At 33.5% G+C, this 20,789-nt stretch overlaps 1 protein-coding gene across 5 annotated transcripts in view; it reads left to right on the top strand.

The window, feature by feature from the left end:
• ARB2A (ARB2 cotranscriptional regulator A) overlaps positions 1 to 20,789 on the top strand; it is a 362,845-nt gene that overhangs the window by 53,879 nt on the left and 288,177 nt on the right. The window contains exon 2 of one of the 5 annotated variants that reach the window (XM_031448369.2): positions 17,143 to 17,318. The exons of the other annotated variants lie outside the window; for them this stretch is intronic. Within the exon in view, the coding sequence (XP_031304229.1) occupies positions 17,304 to 17,318 (15 nt within the window). The 5' untranslated portion in view covers positions 17,143 to 17,303. The remainder of the gene's footprint in view (positions 1 to 17,142; positions 17,319 to 20,789) is intronic. 5 annotated transcript variants of the gene reach the window in all.

Raw genomic sequence — 20,789 nt, 5'->3', positions numbered from 1 at the left:
AAAATCTTACTTATTGTTTTGCAAGTGTTTCTCAAATGTTTTAAATGTGCTCAATGCCTTTAAAGAAAGTAAAGGAGAAATCATAGATGATGCATAATGAGTATGACATTTGTAAGAGAGGCAAACATTCCGGAATTCCAGGCAGTGTAATAATACTCAAAGAAAAGGCCCTGGTTCTGTGACAGAAGATTGGTAAATAAATGAATATTTATATTCTTGCATAGGACTTCCACCCCCAGCTAAGATATGGGGTAACAGGGGATGAATTTTTCCTCTACCTTAAATAAATAAAAAGCCAGAGAAAATACACAAAACAATAATTTTCAGACATTACGCAACAGCTTACTGCCTGTGGAGAGGCTCCAGGCTGCAGTACAGGGAGGAGAAACCCACGCATAGCCCGGAGGTGTCACTGAGCTGATGGAACAGAGTTCAGAGTTTAGTATGTTTTTTCATAGAGAACTATTTGGGAAAAAAAATCTCAATTTTACTGTTTAAAACTAAACAGTACAACTCTGAATAATCCATCAATCAAAGGGGAAATTTTGAGAATTTTAAAATTATATATTCAATTTATGAAAATAGAAGTATAGCATATCGAAACAAGTGGGATGCAGCTAAAGCAGTGCTTACATAGAAACACATAGCATTAACCGTTTTTATTAAAAAATAGAAAGATTTAAGTTTGATGACCTCAACTTCCACCTTAAGAAACTACATAAAGAAGAGCATATTAAATCTGAAGTGAATTGAAGAAAAAAATCATAAAGTTAAGAACAGAAATAAATTAAGTAGAAAACAAAAAACCAGAAGCTGTTTGCTGCTCTCAGAAAATTTGATAAACTCCTAGCCAGGAGACACAAATTGACAATTTTAGGTGTAGGAGAGTGGGTATCACTATGTATCATACAGACTAACAGGATAGTAAGGAAATATTGTGAGTAACTTTGTGACAATAAATTCAACAACTTAGATGAAATGAATAAAGTCCTTGAAAAACACAAACTTTGAGTCTCACTAAAGAAGAAACAGATAACCTGAGTAGATTAACTATTTCTATTAAACTATTCTAGTTCTTTTTATTTCTATTAAGGAAATAGTTAAAAGTCCTTTCTCAAAGAAAACTGCAGACCCAGATGGCATCAATGGTGAATTCTACCAAACATTTGTAAAGGTCATACTGGAGAAATTACACTTAAGTTAATGTGGATTTTAACCCTTTTAAAAGATGGCTATCGTTTCAATATGAGAAAAAATACCATAGTATTTAAAAATCTTTATGTAAGTGTGAAAGCAGAAAATAAGCAATGTAACATTTGCTTGCTTGTCTCGGTTGTGTTAAAACCTGTCTTTCAAATGTGGGTGTTGTATTTTAGTTTGATCAAGAGAGAGAATTTGTGGAGTGCTTTTGTACTAATCAGTTTTATCATTCACTAGGGTCATTGGGTATATAATGATAAACTCCTTTAAAAATTTTTATTAGAGGGTTAGATTGGAATGAGAAATTTCTTATTTGATGGGTTCTTGGGGTTTTGTTATCTAGGTTTCTGTACTTATACTGAGGAATTTTGAGTAACAAAATCACAGAGAGAAAAAAATGGCAGTGATGGTGTATTATTGATATGTTGGTCCATATATAAAAAGCAGGTGAGTGCTGTTTTCTTTTAATGAATGCCTTTTTTTGACTTTACTTGTAAATATTACGTTGTTCTGTATGTAAATGCTTGATTCTTATAGTGTCCTTTATTAATATTCTAAGTAATTTGAGGATATACAAACTTCTTGAATGTGAACAGATGCATTTGCTATTATTCTCTGAAAGAGTCATATTTCTTGGGATTAAGGATTTATAAAGACAAATCTAATTTTGAGAAGCGTCATACTCAATTCATGATCCTGACATTTCTTTCCAGAAATCAAATTAGTTTATTCTCAACATGCAAGTTTTCACAACCCTGTTAAAATGAGTTTATTCTCTGAACTTGTACAGAAACCTACATATTGCTAAAATGTTATCTAAAGGCCTTTTAAAAAGTGCCAAGAAATGAATTATATATTTAGGTTTATTCTTAATACTAGCAGCAGGAAGAGCACATTGTGAGCTAAATTGGTTAATTGAAGTTGGAATCACTACTACCTTTATACATAGATCATATACCAGAAGATAATTAAGAACTACATTAAGATAATCTTGAGGACCAATATGCTTCAAATATTTTTATGGATAAAAGCACACAGATATATTATATAGAACATATAAGTATATGGATTAACTTACCAGTACTTGAAAGTAAAAATTTTAATTATTAGCCACAACATAAAGGCAGTGTACATGAGTAACATGATTTTTTTCCCCAATGACAGAAAATTTCAACCTATCTGTTTAACAAATTTAGAGTGTAACGCACCACTGACTTTGCATAAGCAATGGTTTGACAGTGGAGTCTTCTGACCCTTCCTACTCAAAGTATATGTACTCAGAGCAGTAGAGACAACATCTGGTAGCTTATTATTAATGTCCACTCTCAAGCATCACCCTCAACCCACTGAATCAGAGTCTATATTTAATACTATATTGAGGTGATTAATAAGCACATTAAAATTTTAGAAGCACCAAACACCTTCTTTTGGGGAGGTATGAGCTTTCATGGTGCTGTACTGCCTGGCTTTTGTTCTGAAAACATTAAAAAAATTTTAACTCTTTATTCCCAACTATTTCACATACACTTCTATGACTTCTTCAACTCAGTCTCAGGCTTCTAAAACTAGGTTTCTTTATAGCAATTTGGTGATCAAAAGGTTGCAGAGAAATGCCTCTTCCTTTGCACATTCTGGCCACAGATTAATTTAGCTTATAGTGAACATACGCACTGGATCTTTGGTCTCTTGTGAATGTAGGTTAATATTTAATTGCTTTGTGTATTTCACTTAAAGAAAGTAGGAAACTTTTATATTGTGTAGTGGTTCAGTTGTAAACTTAAAACTTAAATCTTAAGTTTCTCTGAAGTCTTGTGTCTGGTATAAACATTGTTACTTAAGAAAAATAAATGCTGTTGTCGGGGAAGACCCTGAGCTTTCCTGAACATTCTTACTGAGTTTTCCAGATTGGAAGACATCCTTCTACTGATTGGAGCCAGTTTCCTAGGAGAGTGGGCTTGGCTTGTTTGCAACAATGTTTGCTGCTTGCTTAAAAAGTACAGGGCACTTGGCCAAAGGCTCCTCTCTAGAAATGCAACCCCAAATGTGCAGGTGTCATCTGGGCTTATCATGTTGCCCCCATGGAACTTGGGTGCAAGGGGAGCTGTCAGGAATACGCTTACGTTGTTTGCTGTGCCATGAGTAATAAAGGCCTTTGTTTCAGACCCATGAGTCTCTTGTCTTCTGTCAGCATCACTGAAGCAGCAGTATGCTAACTTCTTAGCTTGCAAGTAAGATCTCAGACCCGTCACAGCTCTTGAGAGCTGGTACTTGTTAAACTTGATCAACCTAAGATATTGTTTAAGTTTCTTGCTATATTCTTTGGTACAAATATTAAATTTTTTTACTGCAGCTATTGCTCTTTTTTTTTCTTCTTATGCTTTTAACCTTTCATAACTAACATGATCATGGCCATATCACTTGGAAAAAGGATGTGGATTAATTTCTTCTTGATGAATTCTGTGGCTCTTTGTTATGTGTTGCAAATAAAAAGGGTGGTACAAATCTAAAACCTAGGGGTTTTTTTCTTCTTGATTTATTTTTCTGGAAAGAAAAGTAGATTTGGGAATAATTTTTGCCTCTTTATTATGAGATATGCATTTGTCAAGTGGTTTGTTAGAGAAGCCACCAGTGGCCAGAAAATAGAACAATAACTGTTTCTATAATTAGATCTAGTTTGTGACATTAGTTTCTTTAGAACTAAATTAATGCTATACTTTCACTCTAAACCTAGAGATCCTTTATTTTAGTTGTAGTTTTGAAAAGCTAACTCTTGTTTTCTGTTGAGGAAGAAACAGAAATGAGGTATTTTGTTATTGTTGCTCTGGGAATTTAAAAACACGTTCTCTTGTATAAGCTATTTTTTTCAATTTTTTTTTTTACTTTTATTTATCCTTCTAGTCACCTTTTAAAATGCATATTCCCCTTTTAACTTATACTAATTTGAGGGAAAATAAAACACAGTAAAATAAAGAATGTGTGTTTCACAACTGAAAATATAACTGCATTTTACTATTTTAATAAGCTTTTAAAATTTGTGATAATTACAGATTCATGTGCAGTTGTAAGAAATAATACAGAGAGATTTTGTGGACCTTTACTCCACTTCCCCCGATGCTAACATCTTGCAATAAGACAGTACAGTATTGCAACCAGCATATTGATACTGATAAGGTCAAGATATAGAACATCTCCATCACCACAAGGATCCCTTTTATAGCTATACATACTTCCTACCCACCTCAGCTCCTTCCTTAACCCTCAGTAATCATAAATCATTTCTCCAATTCTCTGATTCTGTTATTTCAATGTTACATAGATAGAATTATAGAGTTTAGTATTTAACCTTTTGGGATTGTCTGTTTTTATTTAGCATAATTCTCTGGAGATTCAGGTTGTTGCATGTGTCAATATTCTTTTTTATTGCTGAGCGTTATTCGTTGGAATAGATGTACCACAGTTTGTTTAACCATTCACCTGTTGATGGACATCTGGGTTGTTTCCAGTTTGGGAAACATGTTATAAACATTTGTATATAGGTGTTGAGTGAGGATAATTGCTTGCTACTCTGAAATAAATTCCCAGGAGTGCAATGGCTGGCTCATAGGATAGTTACATGTTTCGGGTAGTTTTGTAAGAAACTGCGAAGCTGTTTTTCAGAGCGGCTGTATCATTTTACATTCCCACCAGCAGTATATAAGTGAGTCAGTTTCTCTGCATCCTCATTAGCATTTGATATTGTCACCATGTTTTATTTTAGCCATTCTCATAGATGTGTAATGACATTTCATTGTGGTTTTAATTTGCCTTCCCCTAATGGCTCATAATATTTAGTGTCTTTTCATGTGCTTATTTGACATCTTTATATCCTCTTCAGTGAAATGTCTCAATGTCTTTTGGCCATTTTCTAATTGGTATGTTTGGATTTTATTACTCTTAAATTTTGAGAGTTCTGTATCCTAGATACCAGTTCTTTTTGAGGTATGTGGGTTACAAATACAGTCAATGCTCATTATTTATGGAATTTGTATTTGTGAATTTGTCTACTCTCTAAAATTAATTTGCAGCCCTCAAATCAATACTTTGCTATGCTTTTGCAGTCATTTGCAGACATGGACAGCGTGGCGAAATTTTTTAATCACTCAATTTGCAAATTTTCAGCTGAGGTTGAACAAAGTGATATTCTATCTTCTTGTTTTAACTGTCCTACTATAAACAAGTGTGTACTTTACTTGGTGCCACAATTTTTGCATTTTTTAAGCTGTGACATGCCTTACAGAGAATATATGTGTTAAGTAAGCTTTGTTTAGGCATGAGTTATAGTGCTGTTGGCCATGAGTTCAATGTTAATGTATCAATACATATTAAGTAAGGTGACTTTAAACAGAAGCACACATAGAACAAGTTATGTATTGATCTTTGCTAAATTTGTGACTAGAGGCTTACAGGAACCTGTATTTTGAAATTTGCTAATTCGGCATTCATGGAGAATTCATAGAGCATAACTACCATGAATGAAGGGAATCAGTTACATAGTCTCTCAGTCCGTAGCTTGTCTTTTCATCTTATTAACAGGTCTTTCACAGAACAAAAGCTTTAATTCTGATGAAGTCCGTTTTCTCATTTTTTTTCTTTTATACCTAATGCTTTTGGTGTCAGATCTAAGGACTCATCCTGAATATTTTCTTTCTAGATGTTTTGTAGTTTTATGTTTCACTTTTAAATTCATGATCCTTTTAAGATGTGTATAAGGTGTTAGTCTTAGGTTTTTTTTTTTACCTATGGCTCTTCATTTGCTCCAGCATCATTTGTTGAAATGACTTTCCTCCATTTAATTGCTTTTACACCTTTCTCAAAATCCACTTGGGCATATGTGTGTGTCTACTTCTGAGCTTTCTGTTCCATTGATCTATATGTTTGTTATTCTGCTAACACCACATCGTTTGAATTGCTATAACAATATAAGCCTTGAAATTAGGTAGATCGATCTCTCCTCACTTTGTATTTCTTTTTCAAAATTGTTTTTTTTATTCTAGTTCCTTTACCTTTTCATATTATATATTAAAATAACCTTGTCTATATCTACAACAAATCTTTCTTGGATTTTAACAGGAATTGAATTAACCTGCTTATCAATTTGTAGAGAATTGACATCTTTGTTATGTTGAGTCTTACATGAACACAGTATGACTTGCATTTCTTTGTATCTTTGATTTATTTCATCAGCATTTTGTAGTTGTCAACATACAAATCTTGAACACATTTTGTTAATTTTATACCTGAGTATTTCATTTGTTTGGTTGTAAATGGTATATTTTTAATTTCAGCATTCATGTTTTCATTACTGTATATAAAATATAAATAATTTTGTAAGTTTATCATGTACCTTGAATTCCTTGCTACACTCACTTATTTGTTCTAAGACTTCATTTTTTCTTGCTAGATTTCTTTGGGATTTTCTATGTAGACAACCATGTCATCTGCAAATAGTAACAGTTTTATTTCCGCCTTTCTGATTTGCATGTCTTTTATTTCCTTTTCTTGTCTCATTGCACTGATCAAAACTTCTAGCACTGTGTTGAATAAGAGTGTTGAAAGTGCAAATCTTCGCCTTGTTCCCAATCTTAGAGAGAAAGCATTTAATCTTTTACTATTAAGTATAATGTTAGCTATATATAGGTTATTTGTGGATGCGTTTTATCAGGTTGCCTAATATAATTGAATGTGACTGCATTTCAGTTTCTAAAAGGGAATATTTTTGATTTTGAAGTTGATCTGTTTTTTTGATTTGTCTGTCCTTGTGTCAACAGTTGGAATTGGTGTATAATTATTAACATTGATTAATCTAAGTGTCCTTACGTTATTCAGTCTCTTCAAATATAGAGTAAAAATTTACCATGGTTCATATGAAAGACACTATGAAGAATGTTGCTTTATGACACGTGTCCGGCTTTGCCCCCTCTCGCCTCATTGCTGCCTGATTCCTTGGACATCTTTCTTTGACCTTCCTACTTTAAGTGGGGATGACTTATCTTCTCATCTACCCACTTTATGAATGTATATTTAGGATTAACAATATGCTGAAGATCCTACTGCATACTTCTTTGAAAGTATATTAGCTTTCTGATTCCCTATAAATCAGAATTTCACAAGTATTTCTTTCAGTCACTAAATGGAGTTTATGATTTTAGAAGAGTTGACATAGATTAAAGAAGAAAGGGACATTTTCTGGGCAGCACAAGGGCTTCTTTCTGTGAAATGGTTTGAATATTTTAGATATAAGGGACTCTGATATTTAGTAAAGTTACAATAAAATGCATTGATTAATAGATTACTAATGCATTACTCATTAGATTACTGAACAACCAATGCCCCCTGAATGGATTCACTCAATTCAGACATTTGATCTGTCCTTTCTAACCCTTGATAGCACTCCAAGGTTTTGCTGCTATGTGTGAGAACCCAAGATAAGCCTCAAACTTGGATTCTCACTGAAGGTATAATGAGCTACCACCCCAGCCATTTGGCACATCACCCATGTTATTTTAGAAAAAAAAAATGCCTTTCAGTGGAATGGGATTATTTTACTTTAGCAGTTTTCTATGTTATAAAGTTTAATTGCAAGTTTAAATGAACAGAAGTAAATTTGTGCCCATATGGCATTAAAGTATGTTAACTTTAGGGGAGAGAAATAATATGAATAATGCTTAGAGATGTTTTTCTGTGCCAGAAACAAAAGCATAACATTCTTAAAATTGTATTTTCACTGAAATGTACCTGTCTAAGAAAAGAATAATATGTTTTATGCTTTTTTTTTTTCTTTTCTTGGATCATGGACGTTTCTAAAAGTAGAATAAGATTTGTAGCCTAGTAATGGTTTTACAAGCATCACAGTAATTGGGCAAATAATCTATTGTAAATTTCCTACATGTCTATTGATGTCATTAAACACAAGCATATTGTATTCCAGAATCAGTTAGTTATCGTCACTGTTACTGACAGTTGGTGCATTAGTTCATGTTAAATGGAATATCTCTTTAAACTATTCTTGGCATTTCCTAGATTAGATGAATTATGAATTTGATTATTAAAATTAACCTTTTATGTTCATCTGGTATGTTTTTCTGAGCCAATGTCCTGTTGTACTAAATCTTTATCTATCTGTGCTTTGGAAAAAAGTCCTTATTCAGGTAGATATTTAATGTAAGGTATATTTTGCATGAAATGTAGTTGCAGTGTATACAGTTTGTTTTTATATACAAATATTTTATAAATATATCTTGCATGAGCCAGAAGAAGGATAGATATGTTCTAAGTTTTCACATCTTTTTATTTCTTTCTTCCTTTCCTCAAGATTGATTAGGGTTTTGGAAATAGTAGAAATGAAAATTAGGGTAAATTCTATTAATACTAGTAAAGATAAACTATCTTTGACTTCTAAAATATATGCTAATTGATGCCCTCCCCACCCTCCACCACATCCCCATCTCAGTACTCTCTAGGTTTTAGGAACATTTTGTTAAATTAGTTCAAGGGAAAAGATTCTAAAAAATCATGCTTGGCTATTATGTCATAGGCAGATGGGCCTTCTCATTACACTCTTTATTTTATTCCTATTCATGAATTTGTCAGGGTTTTTTTTTTTTTCCTGATTTTTAAAGAAGAGACTGCACAAATTGTTCCTTGAACCTCTTTTTCCTTTGGGGGATACACGCATGCATCCACACACATCCATATTCATAGATGTGTGTGTACAGACACATGCACTACTGGGAATCTCTTTTTTGGGCATTTGTGAACTGTTTGATCAGAATAGAGAGATTCTGGGTGCAGTGTGATACAGAATTTAGAAATGATTCTGGAACTTAATTTATTCAGAATGAGTATTTATGGTCAATATCACACTTTTCCAAGTTGTATGGAATATCTTAACAAAAACTGTTGTAAGTCATTGACTATAAGTTGATGGTTAAATGTGTTACAGTGCAGAAAGTTGTGTTTGGCCATTTTTACAGATGAAATAGTCTGAGGCAGAGGTTAATTGATTGCATGTAGCAATAAAATCTTGAATTAGGAAGTCATATATTTCAAAGGCATTTGAACTCCCTTCTCAAGAGTAACTTTTTCTAGGAGTTAGAGCAGATGTAACTTGAAGGAGGGAAGACCAGTTTATGAAAATGTTTATAGGCATTAGGTTTCCCAAACTTAAGATTAAATGTGGGTTTTGATTGCTAAGAAGTATTTAGACTATATTATGTGAAAAGATTGTGTATACTTTTTAGCTCTTCTTAGGGTCCTGAAATATCTTGTTGAATACAGAATAACTAGTTGAAGCTATACTGGGATGCTAAGAAAACATATTCAGTGTTCATCTGTACTCATTTCCCATCTAGCTCCTAGAACAATTGTCTCTGTCCTGCACTAATGTTAAAATCAACTGAGGCACACAACCAGCATATGAGATAAAATATTTGTTTGCTGAAGCCTAGTTTGACTGTGCTAGACATGTTTCGAGCTTGACAAGTTGCTCAAACGACTTATGTTTAGTAATGGTTGATTCAGAGGAGATATTAAAGGAAAATATAACATGAGATTTGACAACTGGGAAGTAAAAACAGCCAGCAGATCCACCTGCTCCCCAGAAACTAGAGGTGAGAAGTTTACTCGGGAATTATGCAGTCTATGAAGTAACAAAGCGCTATCCTATCTGTTTGTTTACTTTTTACTGTCTGTCTCCTAAGAGCAGATACCTTTTTCTGTAATATTGGAAGTCAGTGGTTATAGGACACTTTAAGTAGATATAAGATTGCAGGATGATCTTTGTTTGAGATATTTTAGAAGCTAGTGTGAAAATTCTGACTTGGAGTTGTAAACCGGTGAGAATTTAGTTGAGACTCCTTAGTGTACCGAGCAATTCTACAAATCTTAGAACCAGTCAAACAGTTTAGTGGGCTGCATTCTCACACAAACTTAGGGGTCATAAACAATGCACTACCCATAAGTTTAAAAAGGCTACTGTCCATTTTTCTAATGGATTAATGAATATACTTGTCCATATTTACTTTATCATTAAAAAAAACCAGTGTACATCTTCAGAGAAACAGTTATTTTTTCTGAGGACAGAAATCTATTTAATATCTAGATAGTATATGTGTATGTATGCATGTTTGTGTATGTACGACAGGTAGGTAGATAGACACAGATGTACAAATATATATTATATGTATTATTAGGTTACAACTTTAACATGTTTCCTAATTGGTGATAGTTTCTAAATAGTTTCAAGGGTGATGTGGGTTGACAGTCTTGGCAAAAATATGTTCCTGTAGGCAGCGGAGAATAGACTTGGTCTCCACATATTTGATAGTTCTTCAAGCCATATTTATCGACTTAGGGAAAATATTCCATTTGGAAAAGAGTGAAGAAAGGGCCAAAGTTTCTGTGGCTTTGTCTCTGAATCACTACATATCCAATATCATCCTTCTTTAAAATTTTTGTTTGTTTGTTTCAGCAAATCTTTTGTGTTTTTAATGTTATGGGACAGGGGTATGAAATTTTATATATATATATATATATATATACACACACACACACATACACATACACACGTGTGTGTGTGTGTGTGTGTGTAAGAAAACTGCATCAGTGCTACCCTCTTGACATAATTAAGTGCACAACAGTATTGTTAACCACAGACACTATGTTGTATGGCAGATCTTTACAACTAATTGGTCTTGCATAACTGAAACTGTATACCCATTGAACAGCAACTTCCCATTTTGCCTTCCCCCAAGCCCCTGGCAACTGCCATTTTACTCTCTGTTTTCTCGGAGTTTGACTATTAAAGATACTTCATTCAAGTAGAATCATGCAGTTTTTGTTCTTTTGTGACTGACTTATTTAGTGTAATGTCCTCCAGATTCTTCCATGTTGTCACATATGACAGGATTTCCTCCTTTTTGAAGGCTGAATGATGTTCCAGTATATGTATGTACCACATTTTCTTTACCTACTCCTCAATTAATGGACATTTGGGTTGTTTCCATGTCTTACAACGGGAGAGTATAGCTCAAGCAGTAGAGAACATGATTAGTAAGCACAAGGTCCTGGGTTCAATCCCTGGTACCTCCTCTAAAATTATATAAACTTAATTACCTTCCCCAGCACCCCCTCACAAAAAAAAAAAAGAATGTAGTGCCTCCATGTCTTACAACAAACATGAGAGTACAGATATCGCTTTGAGATTTTGATTTTGATTCTTTTTGATATATGGCAAAAGTGAGATTGCTGGGTCATATGTTAATTATATTTTTAACTTTTTTAGAAACCTCTATACTGTTTTCCATAGTGGCTACACCATTTTATATTCCCACCAACAGTGTACAAAGTTTCCAATTTCTGGAATTTCTGTGGTTAGCATCCACTGATGTGCTCTTGGTGTACATACATGATATTTCCCATGGTCCATGCTTATTTTGTTATATTTCCAAATAATTTATAAAGGTATTTACTTGTATTGATAGTAAAGATACCTTACATTTAAAAACTGATATTCTTTTTTTTAAAGCTTTTTTATACACATTATCTCATCTGCTTCTTAATGGCCTGTATTGTCAGCCTCCGCTTAGAGTAGTTACTGGGAATTTTCTAAGAACCTATTGTACATTTTAAACTTGAGCTTTATGATTCAAACTAGTCTCTCTGCAAAATTGTATGCCACTTACATGGTAAAGGAATTTGAAAGAAATCATTTTTTAAAAAATAGCTTTGTAATTTATAATTTTTCAAGATACACTTCCACTAACATTTTATGTCAGTGCATTTATAGGATTGAGGAAAAAATTTTATAGTAGAAGACATGAATATTTTACTCTGAGTCTACAGTGTAAAAGAACAACAACAAAAAAATGTATGGGGAATTCTGTTATGAGCTAGCAAGTCTGTGGGTTTAATTTGAATTCACTGAAGAGAGTGGACTTCATAGATTCACAGTTAATGAGCCATTCCTCTTAAAGTATTCTGTCACTATGGGATTGCATACAGTTAGAACTGACAGTTGGAAATGTGCTGAGATAGGGAAACTAAAAAACAGCTGTCTTTCTGGGAAAATGGTACCAGCTGGTGAGGCTCACCAAAGGAAAATATTTTATGTAATAAAATAGCTGTCAGATACCACCGAAGTTACATATTATACATTTAAGATAATTTTTTAACGTTTGTTTGCTTCAGTCAAATCAAAGTACTAAGGTGTTTTTTTAAGTTTAAGAAGTTTCATGTTTTATTGACAGCTAATCTTTTTAGCATGTATCCTTAAACAATAAGCCTTTAAATTTTATTCTTTGAAAGTGTGTAGGAATCATTGGAAAGCTATTTTTCTTTCTTTTATGGGTTTTAGAAGTAGAAACAATTTTTTTCCTGTTAGATATTTTCTAGAATGAAATCAATTTTTTAAATGCCTTGAATTGTTTCAGAAATGGTTATGTTCCCATACTCTGAGAAAAGATTTGTACCACTGAACCTTAATTTATATTTTGATGATTCCCATTCTTTTGATATTATCAGATCTGACTGATAAGAAGTATCATTTAAGTTTGTAAAAAATTATCCATATTTTATCTAAGTAAGAATCTATTACTTTTTTTGACAGAATGGTGTTTATTGAATTTCTAGAATGCCTGTATTCTTAGGTCCTTTAGCTTTGTACATGGAGAAACTATAATTAATGTTGGTACAAAAATAGGCAAATGGTTAGTGTATACTACAGACTTCAGTAGAAGTTCATCTTTTCACTTATAAGAAAAACCTTAGCTAAAAGTAATAAATCTAACTGAATATACTGTATATTTGGTACTAATCCATTTTACCTCCTCTTTTGGCTTATTATCTATACCTTTTGGTTTTACTTTATTGATGGTTGCTATGGGGTTTACAGTCTGCATCTTTAACTTACTACAGTTTATCTTCAAATTATACCATTTCACATATAATGTGAAAGCCTCATAACATTGTACTTTCATTTCTCCCTATATCTGAATTTCCATCTGGAAACATTTTCTTTAGCATAAAGAACATTTTATAATATTTCTAGTACCAGTCTGCTGGCAATTAATTTTTTTGGCTTTGGTTTGTCTGGAAAGGTCTTTATTTTGCCTTCATTTCTGAAGGATGTTTTCAGTGTAGTAGAATTCTAGGCATGAGGTTTTGTTTTTTGTTTTTTTTCCTCTTGGATTACTTTAAAGGTGTTTTCTCATTTTCTTCTGGCAAAAAGTTAGTGGTATTTCTTATCTTTGATTTTCTCTATGCAATGTGTTGTTTTCTCTGGCTGCTTTTGAGATTTTTGTCTTTATTACTGCTTTTCAGCAATTTGATTATGATTGTACCTCGAGGTTCTTTTCTTCATTATCTTCTTTGTTGAGCTTCTTTGATATGTATGTTTATAATTATTATCAAATCTGGAAAATGATCTGACATTATTTTTAAAAATATTTCACCCCTCCCCCACCCCTTACTTCCTGTACTCCAATTACATGTATATTAAGCTGCTTATCATTGTCCCAAAGGTCACTTAGGCACTGTTCATTTTTTCAGTTTTTTGTCTTTCTCATTTTGGATAGCTTTCATTTCTATATCTTTGTACTCTCTGATCTAGTCTTCTGTAGAGTTTAATCTGATGTTCAACCTATTTGCTGAATTTTTAATTTCAGTTATTGTGTTTTTCAGTTCTCAGCAGTTCCATTGTTCCTCTTTATGCATTTCTTTTCTCACTATATTTATATTTTTCTTTACACCCTTGAATATTTTTTTAATAGCTGGTTTTATGTACTTTTCTCCTAATTTCATCATTTCTATCATTTCTAGGTCTGTTTTTATTGACCGATTTCTCTCCCAGTTATGGATCACATTTTCCTGTTTCTGTGAGTGTCTATAGTAATTTGTATTGGATGATGGACATTATAAATATTATATTGGTAAGTGTCAGGATATTGGCTGCCTTTAAAGAACGTCGAATGTTGTTTTGGCAGCAGTTAAGTTTATTGCAGAATAGTTAATTTGTAGGTTTGTGTTAAAGCTTTGCTGAGGTAGATGTAGAGTAGCTGATACTCCAGAGATCGCTGAGCTCTACTCTGAGAGGGTACCTGGCTCTGAGGTATCACCCTTCTCTGGACACTACTGACTACTCCTGAGTACTCAGTGAAGCCTTTTCACTCTGGCTAGTTTGAACTCAAATGTCTTGGAGTCCTATAGATCTTCAAATTGTTCACCTTTAAACTTGTCATTTTCTTTTTCCTCAGTAGTTTTCTTACTTCAGCCTTTTGGTAGTTTCACCTTATGCATACACAGCTTAGCCAAAGTTTTATAGGAACTCATATGTAGATTTTTAGAGCTTTTTTTCTGCATAACTCCCTCTCTGGTATTGTGTCTTGCAAATTCCACTTACCTCATTTTCCTTGAACTCAAATCTCCTCAACTCTGTGAGGCCACTGGTTTCTGCTTTGGTTCCTCCTCCCTGGGCCACAGTCCAGAAATTGCCTTTAGGCAGAAAGCCAAGGAGATTATGGGGACTCCAGGGAACACAGATCTATGGCGCCCGTTTTTCACTCTCTGAAAACCATTTATTTTGTATACTTTTTTATTTGTTAATAGTGAGAAGGCAAATCCAAATACTGGTAATTTCACTATAGCCAAAAGCTTGAAATCTAACAAGTTATTGTACTTTTTTTTTTTTTTTTTTTTTGCTTATAATGTAGTAGAAACTGGAAGATTGGAAGAAACTTCTCTTCCTCTCCCTCCTTTGAAGAGGTTATGAAAGTATCTCCTGATTTAAGGTAGCCCATCTTTCTTAGGATCGTGGTTCTCAGCAAAATCCACGTCATTACGTTCAGTAGAATTATCCTCTATTTTGGCTCAAAAAATTCTTGTTGAATTGTTTAAACTCTCCGTGTAGAAATGTAAAAGGAGAGTGGTGAAAATAGTATTGTTTTTATTCTTGCCATCACTGTAGGTAATGGTTACCTTGTTTTGAAAAAAGTTAGAGGCGAAGTATTAATCGATAATATATTGCTCTTATTCTTTTAGTTTCACAAATTCAGATGACATAGCAAAGGCTACACTGAATTTATCAGTCTACCTTATTTTTCTTTTGTCCCTAGCCAGTGTGATCTTATTCTTTCTGTAAGTGCTTTTCTTTAGGTAGAGTAAATAAATTTATAAGAAATTTATTATTTGCAAGTGTAATATCTGACTTTTATAGCTTGTTTCTTTTTCTAGCTTATTGGTATCTGTTATTAACCTTTTATTTTCATGTATTGGTCTACCTGAGATGTGTGAATTACAATGTTTCCTTGAGTATGTTAATAAAAATCAACTGAGAGTCATTCAAACATTCTGTTTGCCTTTGAGATCGTTTTTTAAAATTTCCACTTTAACAGAATGATAAGGAAAGAGGAAGAGATCATGAAAGGTTAATGGGGTTTTTTAACTGGATGCCTGATACAGTGATGGTTTTGTCCTGAGTGGCTGAGTTGAAGAGCCATGGAATCAAAATCCTTCTTGTTTTTGAAACATAGATATTGATATTACTCAGAGAAATAGGAAAAATTGGGCTCTAGTGTTTCATGCTGAAATCATCTGAATATACTCAATACTAAAAATCAAATCCTGTGATTTTACGTGGCCAGGAGATAAATCGAGAGCAGTGCTGTCTATAGCATATATCTCAGAAAAGATGCCGGTCAGACTTTTTTTCGCTTTGGGGCCAGGGCATGGCACGTTGTGGAAGGGCCTGTAGGCTCCAGGTGTGCTGTTTAGTCCAGGGATTCTTAACCCCAGGGGATCAGAATTAGGCGGTGAGGGTCTGTGAACCTCAATGGGTTAAAAAATTACATCTTTCTTTTTTACTAATCTCCAACCTAATTTAAAAAATTTTGTAAATGTAGGCATAAAAAGTAATAGTATTAGCAGTCTTGTGACTTTTTCACAGATACAAATCACCTGTTTTGATATGATAAAACTTTAGTTTTAGGTGCACCTAAAATGCGTTAATAAGGAATGACATATAATATATCACATATCTGGTATTTGAAAATTTTTTGAACAACTGTATTCCACTATAATTGATTTCTTTTGTAATCCTGTGTATTTTGTTAATGTTTTAAAAAAAATATTATTCTGAGAAGAGTTCATTGGCTTCATCAGACAGCCAAAAGTGCTCACAAATTAAGAATGCTCACAAATTAAGAATGCTCAAAAATTAAGAATACCTAGTCTTGGCAGTTAAAATCACTCTTTCTTTCTTTACCTACCTGAAATATCCTCTCGTTTCTGTTCTTGCCTGCTGGTATTAGGTTACTAATAGCCCTTTAATTTCAGTTTTTCATCACACTGTCCCTTAGCATTTTAATTTTTTGACTGTGTAAAACCAGAGATGGAATATATCGTGTAAGTTCAGAAAATAGACTCCAAGGCAGGCAGATTGCCTAGGTTTGAATCGAGACTCTGTGACTTACTTAGCTGTGTGACCATGGGCAGGTTATCTAACCTTTCAAATGCTTTTGTGTCCTTCTTTATAGGGTTGTTGTGAAGATTAAAGGAGTGGAGATTTATTAAAAGAACTTAGGTCAGTGTGAGTGCTCTGTGTATTTTTGCTAATATTATTACTGTTTATTCAAAAACATTGATTGCCATTACATGAGCTAGGCCCTAGACATACAGCCCAAGACAAATTTTATAAATACACGTAGTTGCTCCTCTACCAAAAGCTTAAAGTCTAGTAGCAAAGACAGATCTTGCAAAAGACATTATTAATCATCTTAAGTGTGAGGCAGGAGGAGTGCAAGGGTCTTTTCTTTCTTTCTTTTCACTGTTAGTAAGGAGTACTGGTTTATTGCCAGACATCTGTCATTAGTTTCCTAGGAGATATGACCAGTTGTCTTATTCCTTTCCCAGGAGGTATCCTCCTTGTCCTGCTTTACCCTTGAGGAATGCAAGATTCTTAGCTGTGTCTTGAGGATGGATTCAGGGCTGGGCAAGGAAGACACTGAGGCTGAATACACGATGAATGGGATGAGCATTCCCAGCAAAGCAACAAGGTTTGCAAAGGCTCTCAGATGAAAATGATTCCGGTACGTCTGAGAATTTAAGAGAAAGTCACTGTGGCTAAACAATAGAGAGAATGAGGAAAGAGGGTGGTATAGGATGAAACTTGGGAGGTAGGCAGGCATCAGATGCTGGATTTAAGGATTGAGGCCTTGTCCTTATAGCACTGGGAAGCTATTAGATTTGCATCTGTAAAGGAAGAATTTGTCTGCTAACAGGAGATATGATCTGAAGGAAGATCTGCTATAATAGATACAGCAGAAGGAGGCTACAGAAGCAATCCATGGGAGAGATAAAACCTGTTGATAGTCTAGAATGAACTAGAATGGTGATAGCAGAGATGGGGAGATATGGAGGTCTTCCAAGACTAGCTTGAGGGACTTGCTGATTGATTGCAAGGGGAAGATGAAAGAAAAGGACATCTAGGCTTCTGACTTGAGCAGTTAGGTGGATGGTAGTACTGTCTGTGGTGCTGATGAACACACTGGAGGTTTAGATATGTAAGGGTGGAGTCAGTTTGAACATCCTGAGTTTGAAGTGCCTGTGAAATCACTGGAAGGCGATTTCAGTAGTTGGTTGGATGCGCGTATGTGTCTGTTGCTCTGATAAGCTATTTAAGAATCTGATTATTGGGAAGAAAGGATGGCTTATAAAAAGGAAGACTCTTCTGTAGAGCAGGTAAAAGGAAAACGTGAGAGCAAGTGATTTAAGGCTATTCTAAATGAAGGACAACTGGAGACATAGACTAGAACTCCCAGGAATGCTAATGGGAAGTTAGAGGAATGAATTTTATTTCAAAGATGTGCTGAAAAAGCAGTTACTTCAAAAGACTTTTTAAAAGTTTAGAATGTACCCACCGAGAATGAAGTATAAAAGGTTTTAAGGGGAAAAATAGGGAAAAGATGGAGCTAATTCTAGTGATGTAGTTCTGACTTAAGAGGATTTGCACCCAGGGTAAATGTGATTTAGTTCTAATTAGACAACTCATTGCCATTCATATCATAGTCTCTTTAATGTAAAGATGCTAGAGGAGCCCTTTTAGGTTTAGCCAAACTGACATTATTGAATAATATTAAACCTTAATTATTAAGATATTTCACGTAATTTTTTCCTCCCCCTGCTTTCCCTCTGTCCCTCCCTTCCTCCATCTCTCCCTCCATCCCTCCTACCCTCCCTCCCTCATTTCATCCCTTCCTAGGAGGGAGCTATGATGGAATATAGAGTTAGGATAAATAGGACATCAGGAGGAAAAGGCATTGTTCTTTTTTAAATAGTTAGGTAACTTACAGGGTGGATATTTATTTTAAATGATTCTAAGTCCCAAGATAATAATTATGTGCACATTTAATTTGCATAGGATTTAATAAACAATGCTTAAGGTTATATATGTTTTTCTTAGTAAGTACTTTTAAGAAGCATTAAATATTTTTAAAAATTGATTAAATTCTTGTACATCCATACGATGGAATACTACGGCTAGTAAAAAAAGGGTAAAGAAGACCTGTGTTACTGAGAGGGTAGATCATCACGATAAATTTTCAGATGATAAGGTAACACAGTGTATATAATTTGTTATAAGAAAGTGAGAATAATAAGAGGACATTGTGCAACAGTAGGCAATATGGTGTGTGTAGTGTACTGTCTTTTTTAAGAAAGAGAGGGAAATAATACATTTTTACTTGCTTATATTGATACTAAGAAACTCTGAAAGAATACATATGAAACTAAATAGTAAGATTACCTCTGGGGGTAAGAGGGAAGACAATGGAGGAGGACAGGGACATATATTACATTATAGTATTCTCATTTTTGAATTGTATGAATTTACTTGCAATACAAAATTTTTTTTTTCAAAAATTAATTTTTAAAATATTTTTAATGTATTACCTTTAGTTCTTTATAAACTGAAACACCAAATGTCTGCACGCATGACCAGTTATTTTTCATCCATGCAGTATTCATGTGCATCTATAGTGTGGTTGATGTTGCAGTAAAGTGGGATGTAAATCTTGTTTGTAAGGTGCTTACTTCAGTGGGCAAATGAGAATGTGAGCTAATTATGATAGAATGCGAAACATCTTAAGAAAAGCACAGAGTCATGAATATAATCAGTGAAAACTTCAGATAGGAGGTAGCATTTGAACTGAATTTGGGGGAAATGGAGAAAAATGGGGGAGTAAGAATTTTAGATAAGAGATGAACATAGGCATAAACATAGCAAATGGTAGGATTTATTCTAGTGAGTCTTCGAGTTTGACAAACAATAATGTATGAAAATTATCCCCAAGTATAGCTGTAGTTTTATAACATTTCAAGAAGTTAAAATGTTTTGATGAAAGCAAATTATTGTTACCCTATTTGTCATCTGTCACATTGCTGTTGAAATAATTGTGGAAGTAGATGCAGTGTCACTAGCACCTGTGCTAGGAGTATGAACAATGTGGGAAATTTAAAAATAATCTTATATTTTTGATATAATTTCACACTTGCAGAAAAGGTGCACGATTAAAAAGAACCATATACGGTATATATTACTTACATAATTTTTTTCTGAAACATTTGAGAGTAAGCTGAAAACATTATGCCCTTTTAACACTAATACATTAGCGTGTATTTCCTAAGAACAAGAGCATCTTTATAACTACAGAACAATTATCAAAACCAGAAAATTTTATATATTATCAATCTACAACCATGTTTAAAGTTTGCTAATTGTCACATTATATACTTAATAGCTGACATTCCTCAAGTCAAAGATCAGATCCAGGTCGACACATTGAATGTAATTGTCATGTCACTTTATTCTCCTTTAATCTGGAACCATTCCTAAGCCTCTATTTATTTTTTGACATTGACATTTTTTTGAGGAATGCAGAATATTTGTATAATGACCTTCAGTTTGAGTTTGTCATATGTATTCTCATGATTAGATTCAGTTTATGGGTATTTGACAGTAGTACCTTAGATGTGATCTTTTGTCCTCAATTTATGGTTTTAAGAACACATGATTTTTGACTTACTATAATACTGGTGATGTCTGCCAGGTTATATTATAAAATAACTACTATTTTTTTCTCTTTGTAATTAATAAGTAATTTGGGGAAAAATACTTGAGACTGTATTTTTTATGAAACTTCCACCTATTAATTTTAGCACTCGATTTTCTAACGCCATCACTTCTTCTATATGTATTAGTTGGCATTCTTCCTTAAGAAAGAGCTTTTTTCCTCTTTCCTTTTTACTTTATTCTTTTTAAATATCATATGGATTCATGGATACTTATTTTATTCAATGGGCTATATAATCCATTGCTATCATTATTTTGATGCCTAAATTACCCAGGTTTGGCTAGAAGAATTCACACCAAGCAAGTTCTTGTCCTCTTTTAACATTTTTCCATCACTCTTTCAGTATTTTCTTGTTTTCTTGTGTACAAAAAAAGTTTTTTTTCCAGCCTTAACTTATACTTTCTTTGCTCCAGGTCCTGAATCAGCCTT

The sequence above is a fragment of the Camelus dromedarius genome, chromosome 3 (genome assembly GCF_036321535.1).
Source record: "Camelus dromedarius isolate mCamDro1 chromosome 3, mCamDro1.pat, whole genome shotgun sequence".
NCBI lineage: Eukaryota > Metazoa > Chordata > Mammalia > Artiodactyla > Camelidae > Camelus > Camelus dromedarius.
This window is presented reverse-complemented; position numbering and strand designations above follow the sequence as displayed.